Source organism: Chionomys nivalis, chromosome 5 (genome assembly GCF_950005125.1).
Source record: "Chionomys nivalis chromosome 5, mChiNiv1.1, whole genome shotgun sequence".
NCBI classification, from domain to species: Eukaryota; Metazoa; Chordata; class Mammalia; order Rodentia; family Cricetidae; genus Chionomys; species Chionomys nivalis.
In genome coordinates this window covers 9054758-9078410 of record NC_080090.1, presented here as the reverse complement: position 1 = coordinate 9078410, position 23653 = coordinate 9054758, and the positions used below count along the sequence as shown (strand labels likewise).

The following is a 23653-nucleotide window of genomic DNA, read 5'->3' as shown; positions in this document are numbered from 1 at the left end:
TCAGTGAGCTCCAGGCTAAGTGACTCTGTCTCAAAAGACAGGACAACACTCCTGCGGAGGATACCCAAGGTTGTCATCTAGCCTACACACACACACACACACAAACGCATGCATGTGCATTTTAATCTTTTTTTAATTCTTTTTTTTTTTTTTTTTTTTTTTTTTTTTTTTTTTGGATTTTTCGAGACAGGGTTTCTCTGTAGCTTTTTGGTTCCTGTCCTGGAACTAGCTCTTGTAGACCAGGCTGGCCTTGAACTCACAGAGATCCGCCTGTCTCTGCCTCCCGAGTGCTGGGATTAAAGGCGTGCGCCACCACCGCCCGGCCTCTTTTTTTAATTCTTAAAAAATGCTTTTTCATCTGGGTGGTGGTGGTGCATGTCTTTAATCCCAGCACTCAGGAGGCAGAGGCAGATGGGTCTCTGTGAGTTCAAGATCAGCCTGGTCTACAGAATGAGTTCCAGGACAGCCGGAGCTACACAGAGAAACCCTGTTTCGAAAAACAAAATAAAAATGCTTCCCCATGTCTGTGGGTCACTCTCACTTCAATGCTATTTGCTCCTTTTCTTTGTAAGGGGAAATAGGGAAACAAACAAAAGGCAGCTGCAGCCACCCAAACGTGGGTGGCTTCTCCTTGTGACACAGCCATCAAACCAAAATGCCAACTACCCACTCAGCTGCTTTAAAGAGAAAAAAAAATGGCTTTGGTGGGAAAAGTCTCTCATTCTTACCTCCCCGTAAAAATCTCACGAGGGAAACAGAAGGAAACCCACTTCCCCGTACCAGCTGAGGGCCCTTCCCTCTGACGTCAGCACTGGTCGCCTGAGCCACTGGAGCTCCGTCAGTTCATGCCCACTAAGAACAGCAGTTTCTTCTAAACACATGCTTAGGCTAAAAACACGGCAGGTGCTGACATGTTAACAGATAGCTGGCTCTTTTCAGGACCCCCGCCTCCTGTCCCTGTACAGGGACACGCGCCCAACTCACCTCCCGCAGCTCCAGCCTCTGGGCCACGGCCTCCAGACACTCCTGCCCGGTGCTCTCCACAGACAGGGTGCACTCAATGACAGTGCTGTCCAGCAGGCGGATCCGCGTAACAAAGCAGTTCTTGCTCAGGACATTGTAGCGCCGAGTCCTACGAAGCTTCAGGCCGAAAGGCATGGCTCTGAGGCAGGGGGACGCCTCTCTCCTCTCCTGGCACAGGCACCCCTTAGACGGCCTTAGTAGGTCTGTGTTGGAACGGTCACACTAAGGTAGGGGAAGGGTGTCCATGTCTGTCAGACACTCTGCAGGACAGCTGTAGAGGAAAGAGAGACAATGTGATTACTCACTGGATTGGAAGGGAAGCTGTCGGTGGTGCACAACACAGCATACATGTGTGCACATGAGCACTCAGGCAGGTGAAGGCTCAGACTCAAGCGCCTGTGAGCGCGGCAGCTCTGAGTGACTTGTGAGAGACCGCATGTCTTACCCACTCTCGTCAGGATGAAGCGCGACTCTCGTCAGGATGAAGCGCGAGAAGACCCAGGAAGAAGAGGCTTAGCAGAAAGAAATACATCCCAGGTGCACAGCCCCTCCAGACCCCAGGGCACCCCACACTCCCCTTTACACCGCCATCCTTTCTGGGCCCCTCTCTGCAGGAGGAGTAGAAAGGTGCTGGTCGCCAAGTCTGACAAGCCGAGTTCAGCCCCCGAAGCACACATGGCAGAGGAGAGAGTCAATCCCACAAGCTGTCCTCTGAGCTCCACGCATGTGTCTTGTCACACACGTGAAGACATCTACAATGAGGAAATGGTGCAGCAGAAAATGATTGTGCAGTGAGGACGCAGGTGGTGGCTCCGGAGCTTCGAGGAACCGGACATTATTTCATCTTTCTCCCACCCTACGACGCTGAGTTTCTACAGCTTTTTATTTTTTAATGATTTAATACTTATTTTAATAACTATTTACTCCATGCATGATGTGAATGCTGACAGCATACATTTAACACAGATCATTTCTACTCTTTAATTTACAACATAGGATTCTCAGTGCCACCTTCTTTTGACGCTGAGAAGCAGATCCAGGGCCTTCCCTGCTAAGCCCATATTCTCCCTGTGAGCTATATCCCTACTCCCTGAAATATAAAGATTCAATAGTGTCCTTAAAAATCTTACTGTGTCCTTTAGTTCAACAAATAATGAGACAGATGTGTGGAACACCCAAACACAGCTCCGTTCCTTTACAGATACAAAAGCCCTGTCCCCAGTTACAGATTGTTTAACCCACTAGTGACAAGACTGACAGGAACCTGACGTCCCAGCAAATGAAAATAAAGACATGACAAACGCGGAGAATGAAAGCATTAAATACCAAGCAAAATGGCTTTACCGTCGCCCTGAACCAGTGACGTCCTGGTCAGGAGGCCCAGAAAACTTCTCTCAAAGAAGCCGGCAACAAGCAGGGAGCTTTTCCATATGGCTGCCTGCTCCTGCTAGGCTCAGAGAGTTATCGCTGAATGGGCTGACAACTAACTCAGGCAGGTGCAAGCAGCTTGAGCCCCTCACCCATCCTGGCACAGCACTGCTCCTGAGTGAACACATAGGAACCACTGGTCCCTGCAGGAATCGGTCGATGGATAAAGGAGCTGTCTGCGATATTTATAAGTCGCTCCCTGCCAGAACCCCAGGCCTCCTGAAGGTTGTCAGGGTATAACCCTACAACACAGCAAAACACACTCCCAGCCTCCCTCGGCAGGCTTTGATATTCGCCCTCGGCACATTCCTGAGCATGGCAGGTACATGTTTTATGATAGCTTAAAATCCGTATGGCTAGAAATGCTGGCTTGGTAAAATAGATTATCATTTCTAAACCACTTTATGTTGGCAGAGTATCATGTTTACTTCCAAGCCACGCCAACCTGATCTCCTGATAGGGACAGAAAATATGGAGGGACCCACCCAAAGTGGGGGGGGGGGGAGAAGAGGGGAAGCCAAATATCTTAAGTGTTTACTGGTGAATTCCCCTCGACTTACTGAAGCACAGGACAGGCAAGCTAAGAGTCGATGCCTACGTTAAGAAAGCCTTAAACAGAGAGAAGTGTTTGCTCTGTGGACACCACCTGAGCCAGGCTCTTTACGTCTGGGTGTGTCTCCCTTAAACACCTATGAAAGAATGTGGCTGGCTTGGTACCTGGCTAGCCTAGCAGAAACAATCTCTCCACAAACTCTTCAGCATGACACAACACACGGATGGTGAAATAGCAACTCCCCAGATAACTGCTGTTCTGAAAACGACCAGAATGTGCACGCAGCGAAGAGTGTCAGTTCGGTGGTTATTGTCTCGGGCTGTTTGGAGCTGTGGGGCTGAACTCCACATCTTTCTAAACCTGTCAGCTGTCTTGGTAATGACTTCCCAAATAGACTTCAGAGGTGTCTACCGTCAAAAAACAACCTGGCATCATGGACTCTAGAAAATAGCTATGTCAGCTAAGAAATAAAAATAAAAGATTTTCTGAATCTTTGATTTGCAAGATAATCTCAACAGAAAAAAATTCAAGAGAATTGGTCTGGACCGTCAACAAGTAAACAACTAAAAACAAATATCAAAGGGAGGGTAGAAGCCCATGCAAGCTGCTTCCCAGGCAAAAAGTGGAGAAATTGGAAAAAATAAAAGGGGGTTTGTTGATACTGATTAAATTCAGTTGAGGGGAAGGGCAGGATTCGGAAAGTCAGGAAGCAGCAAGGCACGCTTAAAATTTAAGAGAGAGAGAATTAGATCATTGCTAATTTTCTTGGTTTTATTGTGTGTGTACAGCATCCCGGTGTGTGCACGCACAGATGTACACTTATTATGGAGGTCAGAGGGCAAGGGCAGTGTCTTCCTTAACTATTCTCCACCACATTTTATATCTGAGACAAGTTTCTTCCCTGATCATGGAGCTTACTGAATGAATGGCTAGGGCAGCTTGCTGGCAAGCCAGGGATCCTCCTGGGTGGACCCTACCTGGCGGACCTTTTTACATGGGTCTGGATATCAAACTCAAGTACATCTACCTGCAAGCAAGCCCTTTGCTGAGCTGTCTCTCTAGCTGACATTTTCTGCGATTTCTGATAGTGGGGTTGCAGTTATGCAGGAGAGAGAAGTTAGGTGATATCAGCAGCTCTATTGTGAGTAAAACAGTCAGGATGGAGGCTTAGAGAGAGGGCTCAGTGGTTAAGAGCACTGATAGCTCTTGCCGAGGACACAGGTTCAATTCCCAGCACCCAGATGGTGACTCACAACCATCTGCAACTCTGGTCCCGGCAGATCCGACGCACTCCTCTGGCCTCTAAGGGCACACACGTGGTGCACAGACATACAAGAAAGCAAAGCACCCATACGTATAAAATAAAAAGAAAAAAATGGTTAGATGCCATGATGCCTGTAATTTTTAAATGGTATGAATACATGCATGCGTGTATATACACACAAACACATGGTGTACACACACACACACACGACTGACAGCAGTTGAATACAGACACTGTCAAACTGCTCTGCTTCTCCAGCCTCCTAAATACTTTCAAGACAGAAAGTTAAAGGGGAGTGCCTACCCACATAGACGATGCTCTGGTACCTACGGCTGTAAGGCTTGGTCTGAAGGAGCTCAGCAGGCAACATCATTGGTGTGTATTTGAACAAATTAACCTGGGTTTAAGATATCAGCACGATTTGTCACCCCGTACCTAAAAGCTAGAAACGCATTCCCTGTCTCTTCCACATACATTCTTCACCTTAATGAAAAGTCCATAACACCCACTCCCAGCAGTGAGGGCCACAGGGCTGTGCTTCCTGACCAAAGGCAAATGTGACACCTAGATGATCCCAGGCCACCCCACACTATGACACAACGGGAGAGCTTGAACACTGCTCAGTGGACCACTTCATGGCCAGTGGACGAGCCATGGCCAGTGGACGAGCCTCGGTTCTTAAGTTCCCGAGGAAACGATCACTCACACACCAAGCTCTGCCTTTAACCATCACACAATTGCCACACAGCACCTGCTTGTCCTCCACAGCAGGTCCACTTCTGTCACCTCCCTTCTGGTCTAGAGCCTGGCTCCAGGCTCCTGGGCTGGGCTTCCCCAGGGGGCTCTCTTCACAATTGCTTTGTCACATAAAGAACAAAAAAAAAAAAAAAAACAAAAACAAAAACAAAAAAAAACAGAACTAACTAAAAGCCACACAGAAAGGACTGTGTTTGTGACACTTTCAATTAAGGAAGGAAAAAAAGGAAAGAAGGAAGGAAGGAAGGGAAGAAAGGAAGGAAGAGGAAGGGGAAGGGGAAGGGGAAGGGGAAGGGAAAGGGAAGGGAAGGGAAGGGAAGGGAAGGGAAGGGAAGGGAAGGGAAGGGAAGGGAAGGGAAGGGAAGGGAAGGGAAGGGACGGGAAGGGAAGGAAGACCCTACATTGAGGCTGCATCTCGCCATACTAAAAATGGCATCATTGGAAAACAAGTAAGAGGCTGGAGAGATGGCTCAGTGTGTAAGAGCACTTGCTGACAGCATAGACACACAGGAAAGGGCAGTGGGACGGGTGTGTGTGTGTGTGTGTGTGTGTGTGTGTGTGTAACAGAAGGGACCCTTATACACTGGTAATGGGAACAAACACAGTTTAAACACTATAGAAGTAACTATGGAAGTGTCTCGGAGAAACTAAGAGCGGATCAAGCTCGCCTATGAGCCAGCCACATCTGTCACTCCTGGGCATTGCCCCGAGGACATCACAGACACCGCTGAGCAGCCCCTATGGAGCTAACGGGGTGTCCAGCAGCAGAAACGGACAATGTAAAGGCGACTTATCTTCTCTGTGGGTTCCCTTCAGCTGTGCAGAAGAACAGAGCCAGACTGTGGGGGATGAAGACAGCAGGAGATAAGCATGGGCGCTAGGTTTTCTGCAGACATGCAAAACCACGCACTCACAGGATACGTGGGAGCAGCTGCTAAGTGGCTGCGCAGAGGGAATAAAGGAGGCCGATGGAAGTGGGGAGAGAAGATGCTCGAACACCGTCAAACACACGCATGCAGAAGGACTGATGGAGCCCACCTCGGTAACTTTTAAATGTGTTCTTAAGAAAGCAAGGCTAGACCATGGTCTTCATTCTATTTTAAAGCTTTTATTTTTAAAACAGGAGCTATCTAATTTTATCTCATTAAAAGTAACCTTTTAATTAATTAATCAATTTTAAAAAAAAAATACAGTGGGGGTGGGTAGCCCAATGGGTAAAGTGTTTCCACGCAGGCATGAGGACCTGAGTTCAGATCACTAGAACCCATGTAAAGCCAGGCACAGCCGTGCACACCCGCCATGTCAGGGTTCTCGCTGAGACAGAAGTTGGGACAAGAACACACCAGATGCTCTCAGGCAGCTGGCATGTGCTGTGGTGAACAGCAAAGAGGCCTTGTCCCCAGATGAGGTGACAGGGGAGAGTCGATAGCTGAGGCTGTCTTCTTCACACTGGCATGTGGCATGTGCAAACCATCAAGTGTACATGGACACACACATCACACCTGTGCGCATGCACACAAATCAGAGTGAACCCCAAGGTAAACTACGGGTTCAAGTGAATAATGACCTGTCAATGCCAAGCTCATCCGTTATTAAAACGTGCGCCACTCTGGTGGGGGACATCACTGTGGGGCCGGGGAGCCGGGGGCTATGCCGGAGGAGAGCTGCACTTTTGGCTCCATTTTGCTGTGAGCTAAAAATGATTCTAAAAATTAAAGTCCTTTTAAAAATGGAAGTTTCATGGGTGTTGGTGAGATGGCTCAGCACTTAAGAGGACACCCTGCTCTTGCAGAGGACCAGAGTTCATTTCCCAGCACTCACACTAGGCAGCTAACTGCTCATGGTAACTGGTCTCCAGGGGATCCGATGCTTTCTCCTGCCCTCCATGGGCACACACTGTGCTCAGAGGCACAAATCCATTCACATATGCAATACTTAGTAAAATAGGCTGGGCCTTTGATCTCAGCGTTCAGGAGGCAGAGGCAGGTGGCAGGTTTGGGGTCGGCCTGGTGTGCACAGCAACGTTCAGGCCAGTCAGGCTTACACGGTGAGATCCCGTCTTGAAAAACTAGCAACACCCTAAAACTAAAACTGAAGCAAAACAAATCGTTTTAAAAATAAAACTGAAAGATAAAAAAAAAAATATCGCTTTAGTTAGCTAGCTCTCAGATTATTTAGCACCCTGCTGCAGGCTGCAGAGGCCTGCTCAATGACGTCAAGGCAACCTTTTTTTTGGGGGGGGGGGTTGAGACAGGGTTTCTCTATGGTTTTGGAGCCTGTCCTGGAACTAGCTCTTGTAGACCAGGCTGATCTCGAACTCACAGAGATCCGCCTGCCTCTGCCTCCCGAGTGCTGGGATTAAAGGCGTGCGCCACCATCGCCCGGCCTCAAGGCAACTTTTTTACTTAATAATAACAGTACAAGTAATGGGGCCGACTCGAATTTCTTCCAAGAGAAACTGACGTCGTCTCATTCAGCTGCTAACCTTTTCCATTCCTCGGTGCATCCTAGAAAAGGCAGCCCTGACCAAAGTGGGAATGTGTCTGTGCGTCTGTGAAGATACTGCGGGCTGAGCCTGCAGTGGAGCTGCAAGTCAACACTTGGGAGGCTGAGCCTGCAGTGGAGCTGAAAGCCTGCAACCACAACACTCGGGAGGCTGAGATAGAAGAATCACAGAATTGGGGGTCAGCCTGGTGCACACAGTGAGTTCATAGCCAGCACAGACTAATAACTAGGTCTTATCTCAAAGAATCCAGGAAGAAAGAGAAGGAAGGGGAGGGAGAAAGGAACAGGACAGTTCACAGTGGGTGCTGGAGTGAGAGACTGCTGGTCAGACTTGAGTCTTGAGTCAAGGCTTGCCTCAGACCTCAGGCCTGAGATAAGGATGAATGTCAAGTCACACCCTCTCCACTATGCCCATCCAGTCAAGTTCCCTCTTGGTTCTTCTCACAGCACGCTAGGCTTGTGCAACAGCATAAAACAGCCGCAAGAGTTTACAAACAAGCACTTTACTACCTCATCAGCCCTGTGGAGAAAGCCCTTTCACATGGAAAGTGTTAACGTGTAACAGGAAATCCGGTTGAGCCCTGGGCTCTCCCAGCCCAGCATCTAGCTGGTTAACCCCTGATTCTGACACCTGAAGCATAAATAGCTTTAACAGCCATCCTGGGGGGATGGGGGAGGGGTTAGATGACCCTGGGATTCCCTTATCTTAGTCAGGAGCACTGCTCAGAATCTAGAGTCTCCAGTTGGCCTTACATTCCAGGAGGTTCCGATCAGCAATTACTTTGAGCTTCTAAGCTCCCAACACAATGCAGTCTTCACTCCACCCCACCCTTAGGTCCCTGAAGGAGAAGCTGTGGGTGGGATTTGGGGTTGGGGTCTTTTGCTCACAGCAGGAACCCAGGGCACAGAGAATTGCACACTCAGACCCAGGAGCCTCAACTGTGGTTCTGTGGCCTGCCCACAGGAGGATTTGGAACCTTATGGGTCTGGTTCTGGGCTGTAAGAGAGGGCCCTGTTGTGAAGAGCAGAAAGGGCTTACTTGGGTCATTGGTGCTTTGGCAAAAAAGATTGGATTCCTATTTCCAAAAGGAACTCCCCACCACTCATGCCTTCTTCTCCAGCCTTTGTGGGGTCCTTCTACTGTGGGTAAAGACCTCACAGAGATGGCACCCCTCACACAAGGATGCTGCAAACTGATTTGCTAGAGCACTTTAGTGGGCCCACAACAATATGTCAGGGCGTTGTTCTGCAAACACCACATTTTAAAGCCTTTTAGAGCAGAGGATACAGAGGGAAAACAGAAACTTCAGAGTCTTAACTCCACAGTCCTCTCCCCCAGGGGCCTATTACCCTCCTGAAAACTCGAAGATCACTAACTGTAAACTATGGGTTCTAGTATGTTATAGTCTTGTTTTTAACAATAATAAAGCTGTCAACAAAAAGCCCTTCAGAGCTACAGACACACACACACACACACACTGTTGTGGGATACTTATACACTATCAAAATATATTGCTGTGATTGGTGTAATAAAAAGCTAAATGGCCAATAGGTAGGCAGGGGAGATAGGCGAACTTCAGGGCAGAGAGAGGGAACACTGGGAAGAAGAAGGCGGAGTCACCAGACAGATGGAGAGGAAGCAGGATAGGCAGTACAGAGTAAAGTAACTGAGCCACATGAAAGAGCATAGATTAAAAGGTACGGGTTAATTTAAGTTATAAGAACTAGTTAAGAACAAGCCTAAGCTAAGGCTGAGCTCCCATGACTACTATTAAGTCTCCATGTCATTTCTTTGCGAGCTGCTGGCCCAAAGAAAAATCCGTGTACAACACACAACAAAACCAGGTTTCTGATCCTACACTTGGTTGATCAAATAAATTCTTACAGGGCATAAGTAGAGAGGGTTCCAGAGTGTCAACCAGACACAGTCTAATCAGCTACTCTTTGATGAATTACCTGCAGAGTCTTTGGGCAGAAGAAAAGTAAAATCCAAGCCTTACCCGTGAGCAGCTTCTTTTTATTTCCCATACTGTGTGACGCGTGTTTACTTCCCCCACTTAAATCTGAGCTCTGAAATCGCTAAGAGAAGCTAACCGCCAGCGCCGTATTTACCAATAGCCTCTGGAATTTCTCCAGCATTCCATAGTCTTAGACTCCCAAGCACACCTCACAGAACTATGCAACCCCGATCTGGGTGTGAGGACGGACAAACTGACAGAACTAGTTCATCCTGTGCACAAACCATGGGGCACAGTTTGACTTTCACGCATTGGCTGTCGTGTCCCCAAGAAGATGCTATATGAAATGAATGGAGCCTTGAGAGGGAGATTTAAATTATTTTCTCTCAACTCCCCTGAAAGAACATCAGGAGGGAAGTGGGCTTTGTTTGATAAAAATGTAACTGTTAATTTCTTCGGTCTGTTTTAATAGTTTTGGGACAAGGTCTCGTTATGTTTCCTTGGGTTCCTGAGGAGCTGGGATTACAAATGTTTGAGCTTCACGGAACTCGCATCACAATCACAGGCCAAGCCACTTTTAAAAACATAAAACTTCTCTGTAAGGTCTAAAGTTCAAGTCCTTCAGTTGCTGAAGAAAACACCCATGACTTCAAAGCATTTAAAAGCACATTTTCAAATACCGACCCCTTCCAAACACTCAGCGGGAAGATGAAATTTATCCGCAAACACATTTTCCAACTTCCCTGTGCACAGAGTCACATAAATGACCTTTCAAAACTCTTCTTGAGCCACGTTTAAAATGAAAGGCAAATGCTGTACTGTGCATCACCTCAGGGGAGGGGTGCAGAGAAGGGGTGCAGTGGAGGGGGGACACAGCTGCGGGGGACATCATGGCGGGAGGGACGCAGTGGAGGGACGCCTGTGTGACGAGTGGGCTAAACAGCAGCTTCCTTAGACAGATAAAGCCAGAGACCACGACGGGGAGTCACAAGGCCTCCTGCACAGACATGTACCATAAAACCCTTGAGTCCAGGGAAATAAATCTCGGCCCTCGCTTCACTTCCTAGCTTTACACAGCTCAAGCCGCTGTCGACCTTGCCCCGCAAGGTTCCAGTGGCTTCTCACGAACTATTACAGACACATTCACCAAAAGGATCCAAACCTGGGTGAAGGTGATCGATCAATCGTGGAAACACTCTACTCTATGGTGCAGAAAGTGGCCTCCAAAACTGCCCCACCAAGCATCATCCAGCATGGTCAGGCAGGGTGGCACACACTGTGACCTCCTCACTGGGCTAGCCAAGGCATGGGGACCAGAGGTTCAAGGCCAGCTTGGGGTACACAGGAAGACCTTGTCTCAAAAACACTAACAACTATGATATCCAGCACAGACTGTGAGAGAAGGCAGGAAACAAACATGTTTCACAGACGTCCTACCCTCAGTGTGTAAAGTAATATCCAAAGGCTCCAAGATGCAGAACCCCCATTATCTAGAGCCTCTTCCTTTTGGGGTGGCTCTGCTTTATATTCCTCTCACATCTAGAAGAAAGGCAGCTCTGGAAATGTTGGAAAAGTGCACTTTCTAACTTGGAGGAGGCAGAAGGACAGCAGAAGGGAGGCCCATGGGAGAGCATGGTTTACAAAGCCCTCCAGGTAACCATAAAAAGACTCCTCTCTGACACTCTGCCTTCAGATGGCTGACTACGGAACTTTACTCCTTACCTTACCCAAATTCTTAGGGCATCCAAAGTACACTCTGAATAAAGTATGTTGTTTAACATTTGGTTTAAAAAAATCAAAATCACAGGGTAAACCCAGGTCTTACATGCCTGCACCAGCACCCTGTGCTGAGGCAGAAGGGTGTGAGTTCAAGACCAGCCTGTGCTGAGACAGAAGGGTGTGAGTTCAAGACCAGCCTAAGGTGCATGGTGAAACCCTGTCTCCAAAAGTCAGTCAGGTAGTTAGGTGGTGACACACATTTGTAATCCCAGTACTCCAGAGGCTGAGGCAGGAGGATTGTGAGCTCAAGGCCAGTCGGAACCACAATGAATGCCTTTGTCTCAAAAATCAAGCCAGCAACAACCTCTGCATTTAGATAGGTCACACTGACAGCATTGGCTTTTAATTTCATTTTAAAACCCAGTTTCAAGGGATGACAAGAAGGTGAAGTGGGTCAAGACGCTTGCTGACAACCCCATGGATGATCTGAGTTCCCATAGACCCACAGGACCTGACTCCCACCAAGCTGTCCTCTGACCTCCCCATCTCCCCTACACAAGGGAGAATAAAATCTAAACTATAGTGGGGAAACAGTCTGTAAGGGGGTGCATGTTTAAAAGGTAAAGGGCAGTCACCAGCCCATAAAGTAGAGGATGCGGTTGGTTTCACAGTGGTGAGGGCACCGGATCCTCTTCCGTCTCTCAGAAGATGCATCTCTCTATTCATGCCGAGATATCGCATCCTAAGACCCTGGCATCCTTGTTTAGAGAGGAGGATCTGCAATTCTCCCACTCTAGTCCTGACTGCTGCCTGTGCCAACAACTCCAGTGTGAGTCCTGGGATGTCCCAGCTAATCACAGCTGGGAACCAGACGAGGCAAGCCCCAGAAGTATCAGAAAGCTCAGAAGGCAACAATGAGCACCTATTTACCAAGCAGATAAAAGGGGTGCAACTTACAGACTTAGCAAGGACGACAGAGAGGCACAAGCTTCTCCCCGCAGTCACACAGGGACTCAGTACCCACAAGCTCTGACCCAGAGCTGTATCTGGCCCTGTGTTCTTACACCATGGGTTTTTTAGAGGAAGGTCTGAATCTAGGACATGACGTAGTAACAAGAGCAAGCAACCACATTCCAGGGGAACCCACGACACCACCTACAGCCTAGTCTTGCTCATTCACAGGAAACAGTGCAGGCTAACGAGACACAGTGGAGAGAGCCCTGGGGATGGGCCCCAGGATAGCCCTGGGATGCTATCAGGAACACCTGAGAGAATGGGGTCCCTTCCCGAGTGTGGCATCTTACCTGGACGGCTTTCCGTCCACTGCACCACTCTGCTGGAGTGTGGGAGAATTCAAGCATGCCATTAGCACTGCTTCCAAAGTGACTTCAAAAACACAATCACAAAAGCAACTGGAGAGGTTTGGCAGCCCAGGCACCACCCAGAAAGCAAGAGAACTTCACTGAAGGCAGACGCATCTCTCCAGACTCTGGAGACAGGCTCTAAAAAGACAGAACTGGGTGGCCGGGTTCTTGGTGAGAGGTGGTGCCCCTGACCTCCCTCAGCAGTATTCCACACCTCCCTTTCCCGTTTCCTTCCTGCCCTGGGCCTGAGCGCATCTGCTCAACTCTCCCCAGGGCCTAGAGCTCACAGACAGGAGGACGCATCCATAAGATGTTTCAGCATTTTCCAGTTGGGCTTATTTTTGACAAAGTTAAAAAAAGATTGCACCAGCCAGGCAGTGGTGGTACACATCTTTAATCCCAGCACTTGGGAGGCAGAGGCAGCAATTTCTGTGAGTTTAAGACCAGCCTGGTCTACAAGAGCTACTTCTAGGACAGGCTCCAAAGCTACAGAGAATCCCTGTCTCGAAAAACCAAACCAAACAAAAATTTCCAAAGCATCGTACCTAGGTTTGTGGATGCTGTCCTTTCCTTTTTTCCTTGTAACTTCCCTTATGGCCAATCAAGTTATCTCACTCTGATCTCAGGACCTTCATTGTCTCTTTTTCAAAGTTAGAGCCAGCTTTTCATTATGCTGTAGGTAGTAATGGTAGAAGATACCGATTTTATTCTAGTGATGTCCTTACCTCCTATCCAAACATCAATCGGTGGCCGAGCAGTTCACCAGCTTTCTCTCTCTGGGTCTGAGTGCCCAGGACCGTCGCCTGGCTCACTGGCTCCTGCAGCCCAGCCAGGGAGCCTGAACTTAAAGTAGTCATTTGCACACAAAAGCTACTTAGGAGCTCCCGCTCCATTCCTCACAGGGGATGCTGGCACCAGCCACACAGAACTCTCAGCACAATCACAGCATAGTAACACAGGCCACGGACTACTTATTCAGAGTATGGATCTCCAGATTTGTAAAAAATATTTGCATTTACAGAATTAAATATCGTGGGATGGGACCCAAGCCCAGACACAAAATTCACTTGTGTTTCAAATACACCTTCTACACATATAGCCTAAAACTAAAGTACAATATTTAATAATTCTGTGCACAAGAGGCTAAGGAAACAGTTTAGCAGGTAAAGAATTACTGGGGTAGCCTGGAGACCTGAAGCTGATTCCCACAACCCCCCCAAAAGTTAGGTGGTGTGTTCACATGCTGTACTTGGCACCGGAGTGGCAAGGACAGGAGGATCCCTGGGGCTCACTGGCCAGCCTAACTGACAGGTCCTGGGTCCCAGTAAGAGACCCTGTCTCAAAAACAAGGTGGATGGCTCCCAAGGGAAGACATCTGAAGCCTGCTGGCCCCCACACACTTAGATGTCATGTGAACACACACATACATATACACACACACATGTGAAAATGGACACACATTCTGTGCATGCAACCAAGTTTTACGTATGAACTGCCACTAATTATATAACTTAGGAAGTTTTGGACACTGGAGACACTCCCAATTTCAGACTAGAAACATCGAGCTTGCCTATCCCAGCACACCATAAACACGACTGGCATCTATAACCCATGGTTATTGTTATTATTTCACTGAGTACAGCAGGAAGCACACAGACTGCTCAGAAGAACCAAGCACCTTCGACAAGCCACCAATTACAGAACAGAAACAGTTCTTACACTAGCATATTTATCAGAAGGGAGCAAAAACAACAAATACAGAGCCTGAGGAGCCGTGGTGGTGACAGGGTGGGTTTCAGATCTGGGATCACTCGGCTGAGCCAGGATGAGGCATCAAGTGAGTTCTGAAATATTACCCACAGTCCCCACCCCAGAGGGAAGAGGCTGAGCCACAGGGGGTATGAAGCAGTGTCCCCTGTAAGAGGGCTGTGCAGTGCCCACTGATGGAAGCACTGCCAGGCACTCAATAACAGGATAAAAAGAGGTCCGAAACAGCTGCTGTGCATGCATACACTGTGGCCCTGCCACAACTGCCCACCTTTCTCCCCACCCCTCACTGCTGCAGTAGGAACACGGGACAACCTGCGTCACGTGATGCCTTTGTTAGCTGCAGCACTGCTGCCTTCTAGGGCGGAAGCTGTAATGCCATAAAGGATGTAAAGGACCCATGAGCATCTCACTTCTGGTACCACGGATGACCTCGGAAGGAAGATGCTCAGTCGCCTGGACCAGTGTATCTGTGAGCATCTCACTTCTGGTACCATGGATGACCTCGAAAGGAAGATGCTCAGTCACCTGGACCAGGGTATCTGTGAGCATCTCACTTCTGGTACCATGGATGACCTCGAAAGGGAGGCTGCTCAGTCGCCTGGACCACTGCAGAGCAGAAGCTGTGTGGGCCCACTGGTCTGACATCTCTGTCATTGCTGGGTGTGGGCACATAGAACCAGAGGGCAAAGGTCAACTGCTTGAGTTCTGAAGTAGAGCTGTTTAATCCTGAACACTTAGATACGGGGAAACTTCTGAGCGGGGCGGGCCACTCAGTAAGGGGCTTGCTGCACAAACTCGAGAACCTGAGTCCAATCCCCAGCACACACACAGACAATGCCCCAGATAACGCACCAATGGAGTATCTAGACAATCCTCTGTGAAACTCTTCTTAGGTGATTGTGGACTGTGTCCGGCTGATAGTTGAAACCAACCAGCACGTGCTCCTTTTCACAGTCCGCGCTGATTAAAACCACTAGCGCTTGAGGAATTCCATTCTCTGTTCTTTATCTACCCCGCCTCCCTGGCTCTCTGAGAGTTTATCAGGTCAAAGGTGGGTGTCCACAAGCTCCTTAGTACACATTCCTAAACTGCCCCCAAATCTATCAAATGCAAAGACTCCAGCTCAGGTGAGCCCAGCTGGACAGCTCGTTCCTGTGAGGATCTTCATTGTGTCAGACTTTTTGTAAAGCAGACATGTCTGACTGCTGCTGTTTTCATACTGAATCTGCTACTGCCCGTGATTGCGTGTGTAGCATTCACCAGCCCTGGATACAATCAAAGCTGTTGACCTTTGCCTTCTGGTTCTGTGTGTTCACACCTAGCAGAGACACACATGTCAGACCATGGACCCACAGGTCTCTGTATAAAGTGTGCGGCCTGCCTGTGGTCCCAGCACTGGAACGACAGCAGAGGCAGGAGGATCCGAATTCCAAGATCATCCTCAGTTACATAGTGAATTCGAGAATGGTCCTGGATAAATGAGACCTCGTTTCAAACATAAAGATGCCATGGCTTCCATTTCTTCACTGTGAAAATGACTGAAGGATCCATCACGTTTCTCAGGCACTTGAGTGAGCAGAAAAGGAAGGGAAAACACAGAGCTGAAAGAACTCAGCTCAGATTCTGATCTTTTCTTTCTCATCCCAGGCTGAGGTGTGACTCCGTAGCACATCAGGAAAGCTTCAATGAGGTAAATTCTCAGCCCTGAGAGGAGGGTACCTAAGTCTTCACACCCTCTGTAATAGTCACAAACAGCTTCCAAAGTGCAAAAAACACTTGAATAAACACGAGTGTGACTTCAGAGCTGTAGTCTAGGTGTGGTGAGCCATCCAGCCCTCCAGGGAGCTTCTGAGAAGGTTAGACACTGACTCCACACTGATACCCACGGGAACATCACATGGCTGAACTGCCTCAAAATCTATTTGTGCACGAGGCCTAGGAGCCTGGGCTTTGCCAAAGAACAGGAAAAGCAATCTTCCTCTCCCTAGCGGGTTGAATGAAGTGCTAGGAAGGAGAAAAAGCGAGGCAGGGTGGGTCCATTGGTTGGCAGGGAAGGGCTTGGCCCACTCAGAGGCAAGGATTAAGTAAAGACCAAAGAAGTTCAGGATTAAGTAAAGACCAAAGAAGTTCAGACACACTACAAAGGGGCAAGGTAAAAAGGAGACAAAGATGACGAAGACGGTGGCTCACAAAGGAAATGAAGTTTCCAGTATGGAGAGGTCTGAATAAAAGACCATATCCAAAATTATTTTTACTTCTCCATCAGGGTAACACACATGACACAGAAGCAACGGCAGGCCCAAACAGTACAGCACAGGAACAAAGATGGGGCGCATCTGTTACCCCACTATTGCAAGTGATTGTAGAAACTGCTCCATTTAGCGCAGCGCTGGGGACTTGCCAGAGTCATCAAGTTCCTAGAGTACAATAATCTTGAGTTGGAAAGAGGATTCTGAGTCAGCATTTAAAGCAGACCATCTGTGTGGGGCACGGATGTCACCCTGTTACCTGCCCCTCCACACTCAAGGTGAATGAAGCGATTCGGAAACTACAGTAGTCCTTAGTTTGCCTCTCCAGCGTAGAGCTGCTTGCTAGATGGGGGCTGGACACAAAGAAAAAGGATCCAAGGTGACCCCAGCTGGACAGCCTGTCCCTGTGACGACCGTCACAGTGTTAAAATGCCTAGTAAAACAGGTATGCGCTGTCTACTGCTGTCCTTACACTCTATCTGCTGCCGCTCATGTTCATGTATGTTCTCTAAGTTTCTCATTTCCAAAAGGCACCCGGGGAACCAGTGGGGGCGGGGGGGAGTCTGTTCAGGCAGTAGAATGATTGCCACACGAGCACAGAGCTGGCTTCGATTCTGGTGTATGTGTGCGTGCATGTGAGAAGGAAAGGGAGAGAGGGAGAGGAAGAGGGAGAGGGAGAGGGAGAGGGAGAGGGAGAGGGAGAGAGAGAGAGAGAGAGAGAGAGAGAGAGAGAGAGAGAGAGAGAGGAGAGCGGGAAGCAACAGAGACAGGAGGGTCCCTGGAGCTCACTAACTCGGCAAGCCTTATCAGGGAGCCTCAAATCCTAGCAAGGGCGATGGTTTCTGAAGGGGACCCAAGGTTGACTTTTGCCCTTCAGGCACACAAGCACCGCCGCCTTCACACATTCAGAAATAAACAAAAAGGGCAAACCTGGAAGGCTATCGCTGCTGACGCCGTTCATAAGCTAAGAGTCTCACGTGAAAGCCATATGGTCTATGGAAACACCCTGCTCCCTGGCTCATTTCTCTTTTTAGGCTCTGCATCTTCTGTCTTAAGTATCTCCTGGATTGCCTATGACTACGGGACCAGTTACCTGCATAACCTTCTTAGCTGAAGGAAACACAGCCAACATGCAGGATTTCCAGCTAGGGCTGGTCACGCCCGATTCTCTTTCTTCAAGTCAGTAGTTAGGAGCTGGGAGATGGCTAGGCTTAGGCAACAAAAATGAAGATGATTCCACCCTTTAAATCTTTGAAAATTCATTTCAAATCAGAGGAGAGGAACAAGACGCAAACACTATAAATTTCATGTCAGCAGGCCCACACTACAGAGTTCAGAGGAATGGGCCTTCTGGAAGCTTGGCTTTCGGAGCTGGGCAGGCAGATATTGTTTGGTTTGGGGGGGGAAAGTGAGTAGGTGGTGGGCAGGGAAGGCCTTGAGAATAGGAAAATTGTTTGGATAACTTTATGGGGAAGTGTTACCCCTCCCAGTGCAGACGGGAACAGGAAGCCAGGGGCTCCAAAAGGGCAGTGCTCAGGGCCAACAAAGGTGAGGAGAGTCACGTGGCACTCATAGGAGCTGAAGGGGAGATGGGTGGGCATGGTGCTGCTCAAGGAAAACAATCAAGCAAGTGAGAAGGAAAGAGAAGCAAAAGCCTGTCCAAAAAGGAAACCACGGTCTGAGCGCCACGCGGTTTAGGAGTGAACGGGACCCGTGCGCTCACAAACAGAGCAGAGCAGTGGATCTAACCTAAAGGATGATGGGAGGGAGGAGAAAAGGCACACACATCCCTCCAGCCCCCACATCTATGAAAGAGGGCTGAGCATGTGCTATGCTTTTAGTCTGAGTGCCCGAGAGAATCTCACTCTCTTGCTCACGGGAGGCAGGAGGCCATTTCCCTGGAGACTCAGCAGCCAGGCAGCTTCTCAAGAAAGGTCCCTTTGCTGCACTGAACACCCGTGGAATCTATGAAGATGTCATATTCTAGCTGAGTACATCTGGGGTAACCTGCAGCATCCAGGCCTCGTGGGAAAAGGGGTTAAACTCTTCGTGGAATCATAGAGGCTATGTGAAGAAAAGATGAGCCAGTGGGCACTGAGCTGGGAGAAGCGGACCAGGAGCGAAGTCCAGAATGCAGCTGATTTAGGCTTTCCACTCCCGACTTTCATCACAGATAACAGAGAAAGTGAGCATGCCCACAAACATGAAGACGTTCACAGTGAAGGTTGGTGTAGCTGCAAACAGGCAGGCCTCACAAACGGGGTTGATCACCAGGCTGAAGACGGATGTCTTCCATGCTTTGTAAGTGGCCAGTCCTGGGCTACAGACTCCTTAGGTACAGGTGCCATTGTGGTCCATACAGTGGTGGACAGGGAAGTTATAATTAGCAAATGCTTGGGTCACACCCTAACTTTATCAGCGGTCACGGTCACAATTTTCTGCAACCCTTCCCCAGCTCTAGACTCTTCCCTTGTTATTCTAATACCTCAGCCCTGTCACAGCAGCAGCCTCACTTCCCAGACAAGCACACTGCCAGGCAAAGAGTCTGAGGCCCTTCCTGACCTAACACTCTAGCTAGTGACAGGGCTCCAGCTGTCTGCAGGAACCTGTGTGGCCGCCATTCTCCTTCACATCGCACAGTGATTTGCTCAGAGGTGACAAACCCATCACAAAGTGCATGTCAGCACAAAGCCAGCATGAAAGCTGGCTTCTCCGCCAATGAAAACACAGCTCAGCTGAGAGCGCGAGGCCCATGGGCAGTGTTGGATGAGATGAGTTGCCACTTCAGAGAAACGGACTCTTCAAAGGTCCTAAGATCGGAACAACGGGATCCAAGTTGCTAGACAGCTCGGAGGCCCAGGGCAGGATGGAGAAAAAGAGCTGAGCCGAGAGTCAGTGGCGGCTACAAATAATCCACACCCTTACATAACATTTGTGCTTGGCATTTCCCTGGGCACAACCCCATGGCATTCACTGGCATTCTTCCTCTCCTCTTCACACAACTGAAACCTTCCAGAACCCTCCCTCTCCCCCAGCAGTGAGCACATGTCAATCTTTAGACTCCGTGGTGAAGAATAAACCAAAACACGTTCATGTTCCAGGAGCTTACACGCTGGAATGCCAAGCTCTAAGCCTGGCACCTCACCATCTATGTGAAATGCTGACCCAGCTGATCCGCTGGGTCCACTGAGCTCCTTCCTGTTCGCGCTAACTTCTGCCCTTTGCTTAGATTCTCCATAGCATCTTTTCCTCTTCAATTCTACTTTAGGGCGAGTTCTGTCCCCCTAATATGAAGCCACCTGAAAGTCAGCAGGCTCAAGCCCTACAGACAAAGAAGCAACAGAAGGCTGACCATTGTTAGCAGCAGCAGCAGTCTGAAAGAAACACACACACTCAAACATACGCACACACATGTGCACTCACACACAAGCGTGCACACATGCATGCATGCATGAATGTACAACTCACATATATGTATGCGCACACACATGTGCACACACACAGACTTCAGTGTTGGGCTCCCAATGAAATTATCACTAGAAAGAAGTGCCCTCAGGTCCTCCACAGGACTTGAAGGAAGAATCTCCCTGCACTGGAGGCATCTGTGGCTGCGAGCTCTCTCGGCCAGCCTCCAGGACTCAATCTGTAGACAGAGGAGATTTGTTCCTCTGCCTCAGCCCAAGAATCTGCACATCTGCTGCAAACCAGAATTAATTCCCAGCTGCCTTCCAGCCTCAAGGCCTGCTACACCTGCCGGTGACCTGCAGGCTTGCTCTGCAAGGGACTGCGCTTGGTTGACACTCCACAGCCCTCTGGGTGAGGGGGTGCTTTTATGAACCTTAACACTCACGGAGAGCTGCACCACTGCTCAGAACCACATTGGCTAGCATCCTGCTGTACTGAGAGTCCAAACCTGTCCGTTTAAATCCCGCATGGCAGTGTTTCAAGCTGTTTGACACTGTTTCAGGTGGTTAATCCCAAATGGGCCATCAAGTATCTCTTGCTCCTATGCTTTGTTGTGGGCCCACTCCACTTTTAGAGGAGGGGGCACATGAGCTACTTGGAGACAGGAGACTGCCTGCGATGGCCACCTCATTGTCTACCGCCAAAATATAGTACCACTAAGTCTATGAACTTCCATAGCTTCGTGTACAGATGCAGAAGTGACCACAGGCTCACTGTCTCGGTTCTCCATGAGTCAACTACAGTATTGCAGCAAAATCCATTAATTTTGTCTGCTTTTCAAGGTAAGTCATTACAACACTGATTCATGAGGCATTCACATATGGCTTCACGGACGAGAGGAAGAAAGATGAGGAGAGAATAGTGAAAAAGAGGATCATATTATGACAGGTCTCCAAAGCTTCCAGACTGGCATTAGAGAAGATGAATTAAAGACTAAGAGCCATGTGGAAGAGCAACAGGGAAAACCTCGTTGGCTTAGAGTTGGCATCTAAAGTAAGACAAGAATTTGAAAGCACTTTGTGGAGACGAGGCATGTTGAGCAGTGGCTCAGAAGCTAACAGCAGCTTGACTGGGAGGAGCAGCTTTCTGAGGTCCTTGGGAGGAGGCAGATGCCGACAGTACAGATGGCTGGGTCAGTGGCAACGTGAAGAGCTGCACCTCACAGAAGATAAGGCAAAGGTCTTAAAGGACAGCTTTCCTACAGATGCTGCAGCCTGCCTCCAGCATCGCAGGACTGTGCAGGACTGGGAAGCTGCTCCCACGCCGCCTGCAAAACTCACCCTTTCAAGTGTGACCATGTGAACCATAGCTGGAGAGCAAGCAAGCCTTCACCATCTCCACAAACATCAGTGTGTCTCACGGCTTACAAACTAGCCCTTTTCTTTCCTTGAGAGGGATTCTCGTATCAGTCAGGTTGGCCTCAAACTCCCTGAGCAGCTGAGGGTGTCCTGGTCCTCCTGCCTCCACCTCCTGATTGCAGGGATCACGAGCAAGCATTGCCATGTGCAGTCATGGGGTCATGTGTGCCGAGGAATAGAACCAGGGAGTCACGCGTGCTGGGCAAGCGCTCTCTACCAACTGAGCTACAGCCTCAGACTCTCCTTTTTAAAAATGAGGCACACTTGTTGACACTTACACAGTGGCACAAAAACAAAGGTGAACGGAGTAAAGTGGAAGATCAGGAAAACCTTGCCTCTATCACACGAGGGTGTTAAGTCATTGATGGGTGGCTCTGTCTGCAATGTGTGCCAGTCGTTGGGGTAGAATTCATAGTTGGGGAGGAGGAGGTGCACCACTTAAGAACAAAATTCTCCCAGGTGTTGCTTCTCGTGACACAGAAAGGGAAAGCAGCTGGATGTTTAACTACTTACAGAATCCTACTGACAGAGCTGACGGTGTGTTCAACAACAGCCAAAAACAAATGTCCCAACACCAGTGTGCAAACCTAGCATTGCTAGATATTTGATGCTCAGAAACATTTTTTAAATATTTACTTATTTATTATGTACACAGTGTTCTGTCTGCATGTCTGAATGCCAAAAGAGGGAACCAGATCTCATTACAGATGGTTGTGAGGCACCATGTGGGTGCTGGGACTTGAACTCAGGACGTCTGCAAGAGGAGTCAGTGCTCTTAACCTCTGAGCCACCTCTCCAGTCCCCAGAATCATTTTTTTTTTTTTTTTTTTTTTTTGGTTTTTCGAGACAGGGTTTCTCTGTGGTTTTTTGGAGCCTGTCCTGGAACTAGCTCTGTAGACCAGGCTGGTCTCGAACTCACAGAGATCCGCCTGCCTCTGCCTCCCGAGTGCTGGGATTAAAGGCGTGCGCCACCACCGCCCGGCCCCCAGAATCATTTTTTAAAAGAGGGTTTTGTTTATAAAGACAGAAGAAACAGAAATATCACTGCATCAATCCAAGAAAACATTAGGGGACAATAAACTCGAATGTACAAAGGAGCATCTCAGACTTGGAGCATCGCCTCTCAGACTTCAGCCAAATGTTGTTCTGAGCAGAGAAATTCTTCCCCTTCCCAGGCAGAGAAAGGACTCCATGTCTGTGGATCCTATATAATATAATTCAGAAGGATGGTGGTGAGCATGGGAGAAAAGGCTTTAAGAACATCTGAAGTGGAGCTGGAAATACAGCCAGGTGGATAGACTGCTCGCTTGCCCTGCACCAAGCCCTGGGTTGTCCCCAGTACCTCACAAACTAGGCATGGTGGCACGTCCTAGTAATCAGAGCATGGGGAAGGCAGAAGCAATAGGATCCAGGTCTTGGCTACAGAGGAAATTAAACACAGCCGTGGCGAAATACCGCCAATGGCTGAGGAGATGGCCTGTGACACATGGGCCTCTGGACGACACTTAAGATCCATCCCACTACAGCATGACGTCAGAGATCATTCTGAGTAATCAGAAGACCAAGATCATATTAAATGCAGGATGGGGGCAGGGCATTCATCTAACATCAACTGTTGCCAACGTGTGTATCTATAATAAAATAAGCTTTAAGACCGGAAAAGAAAGAAAAGCCAAAAGCAGCCTCACTTTGCATGTGCTGTGACATATTGACACCCCGGGGCTCGTAGCTGGTTACAGTGAGTCGGCAGCCAGCAAGAGTGGAACAGAGCACACGACGAACTCGGCAGAGGGAAGAGCGGAGACTGGACGCCCCAGAAGTGTGGGACTCTCTTTTCTGCGTACATATAAAAAACTCCCGTGTGTTCAAAATGCAGCTCGCATCATCAATCTCAGGAGGGCTTGCATACGTCTGTCTGTCTGTGTGAGCCTCTTTGGCAAGGACAAACACAGAGCAGATGAGGGTACCGGAAATGTTTACGGTATCACACCACTTGGCTCTTTCTTGTTATGGAAGACGGTGAGAAACAACCTAAAACCCTGGAACCTTCCTCAAATGCTCCTGCCCTGTAGATTGTGAAATGGCTGCTAGGACCCAGCCAGGGACATCTCCACTTCCCTGTCCGTCCAACAGTGGTCTGGGAAAGGAGGAAAAGTCAAGGTTTCTGGGCCACATCACAGAACACAAAGGAATGGCCATTGCCCACTTCAGTCCTATCTCTGCAAAGAGTGTCCCTTTATG

At 48.8% G+C, this 23653-nt stretch overlaps 1 protein-coding gene across 1 annotated transcript in view; it reads right to left on the bottom strand.

Annotated features, from left to right (window-relative positions):
* Ptpn14 (protein tyrosine phosphatase non-receptor type 14) overlaps positions 1-23653 on the bottom strand; it is a 136322-nt gene that overhangs the window by 79156 nt on the left and 33513 nt on the right. The window contains exon 2 of the mRNA XM_057769737.1: positions 985-1294. Within this exon, the coding sequence (XP_057625720.1) occupies positions 985-1158 (174 nt within the window). The 5' untranslated portion in view covers positions 1159-1294. The remainder of the gene's footprint in view (positions 1-984; positions 1295-23653) is intronic.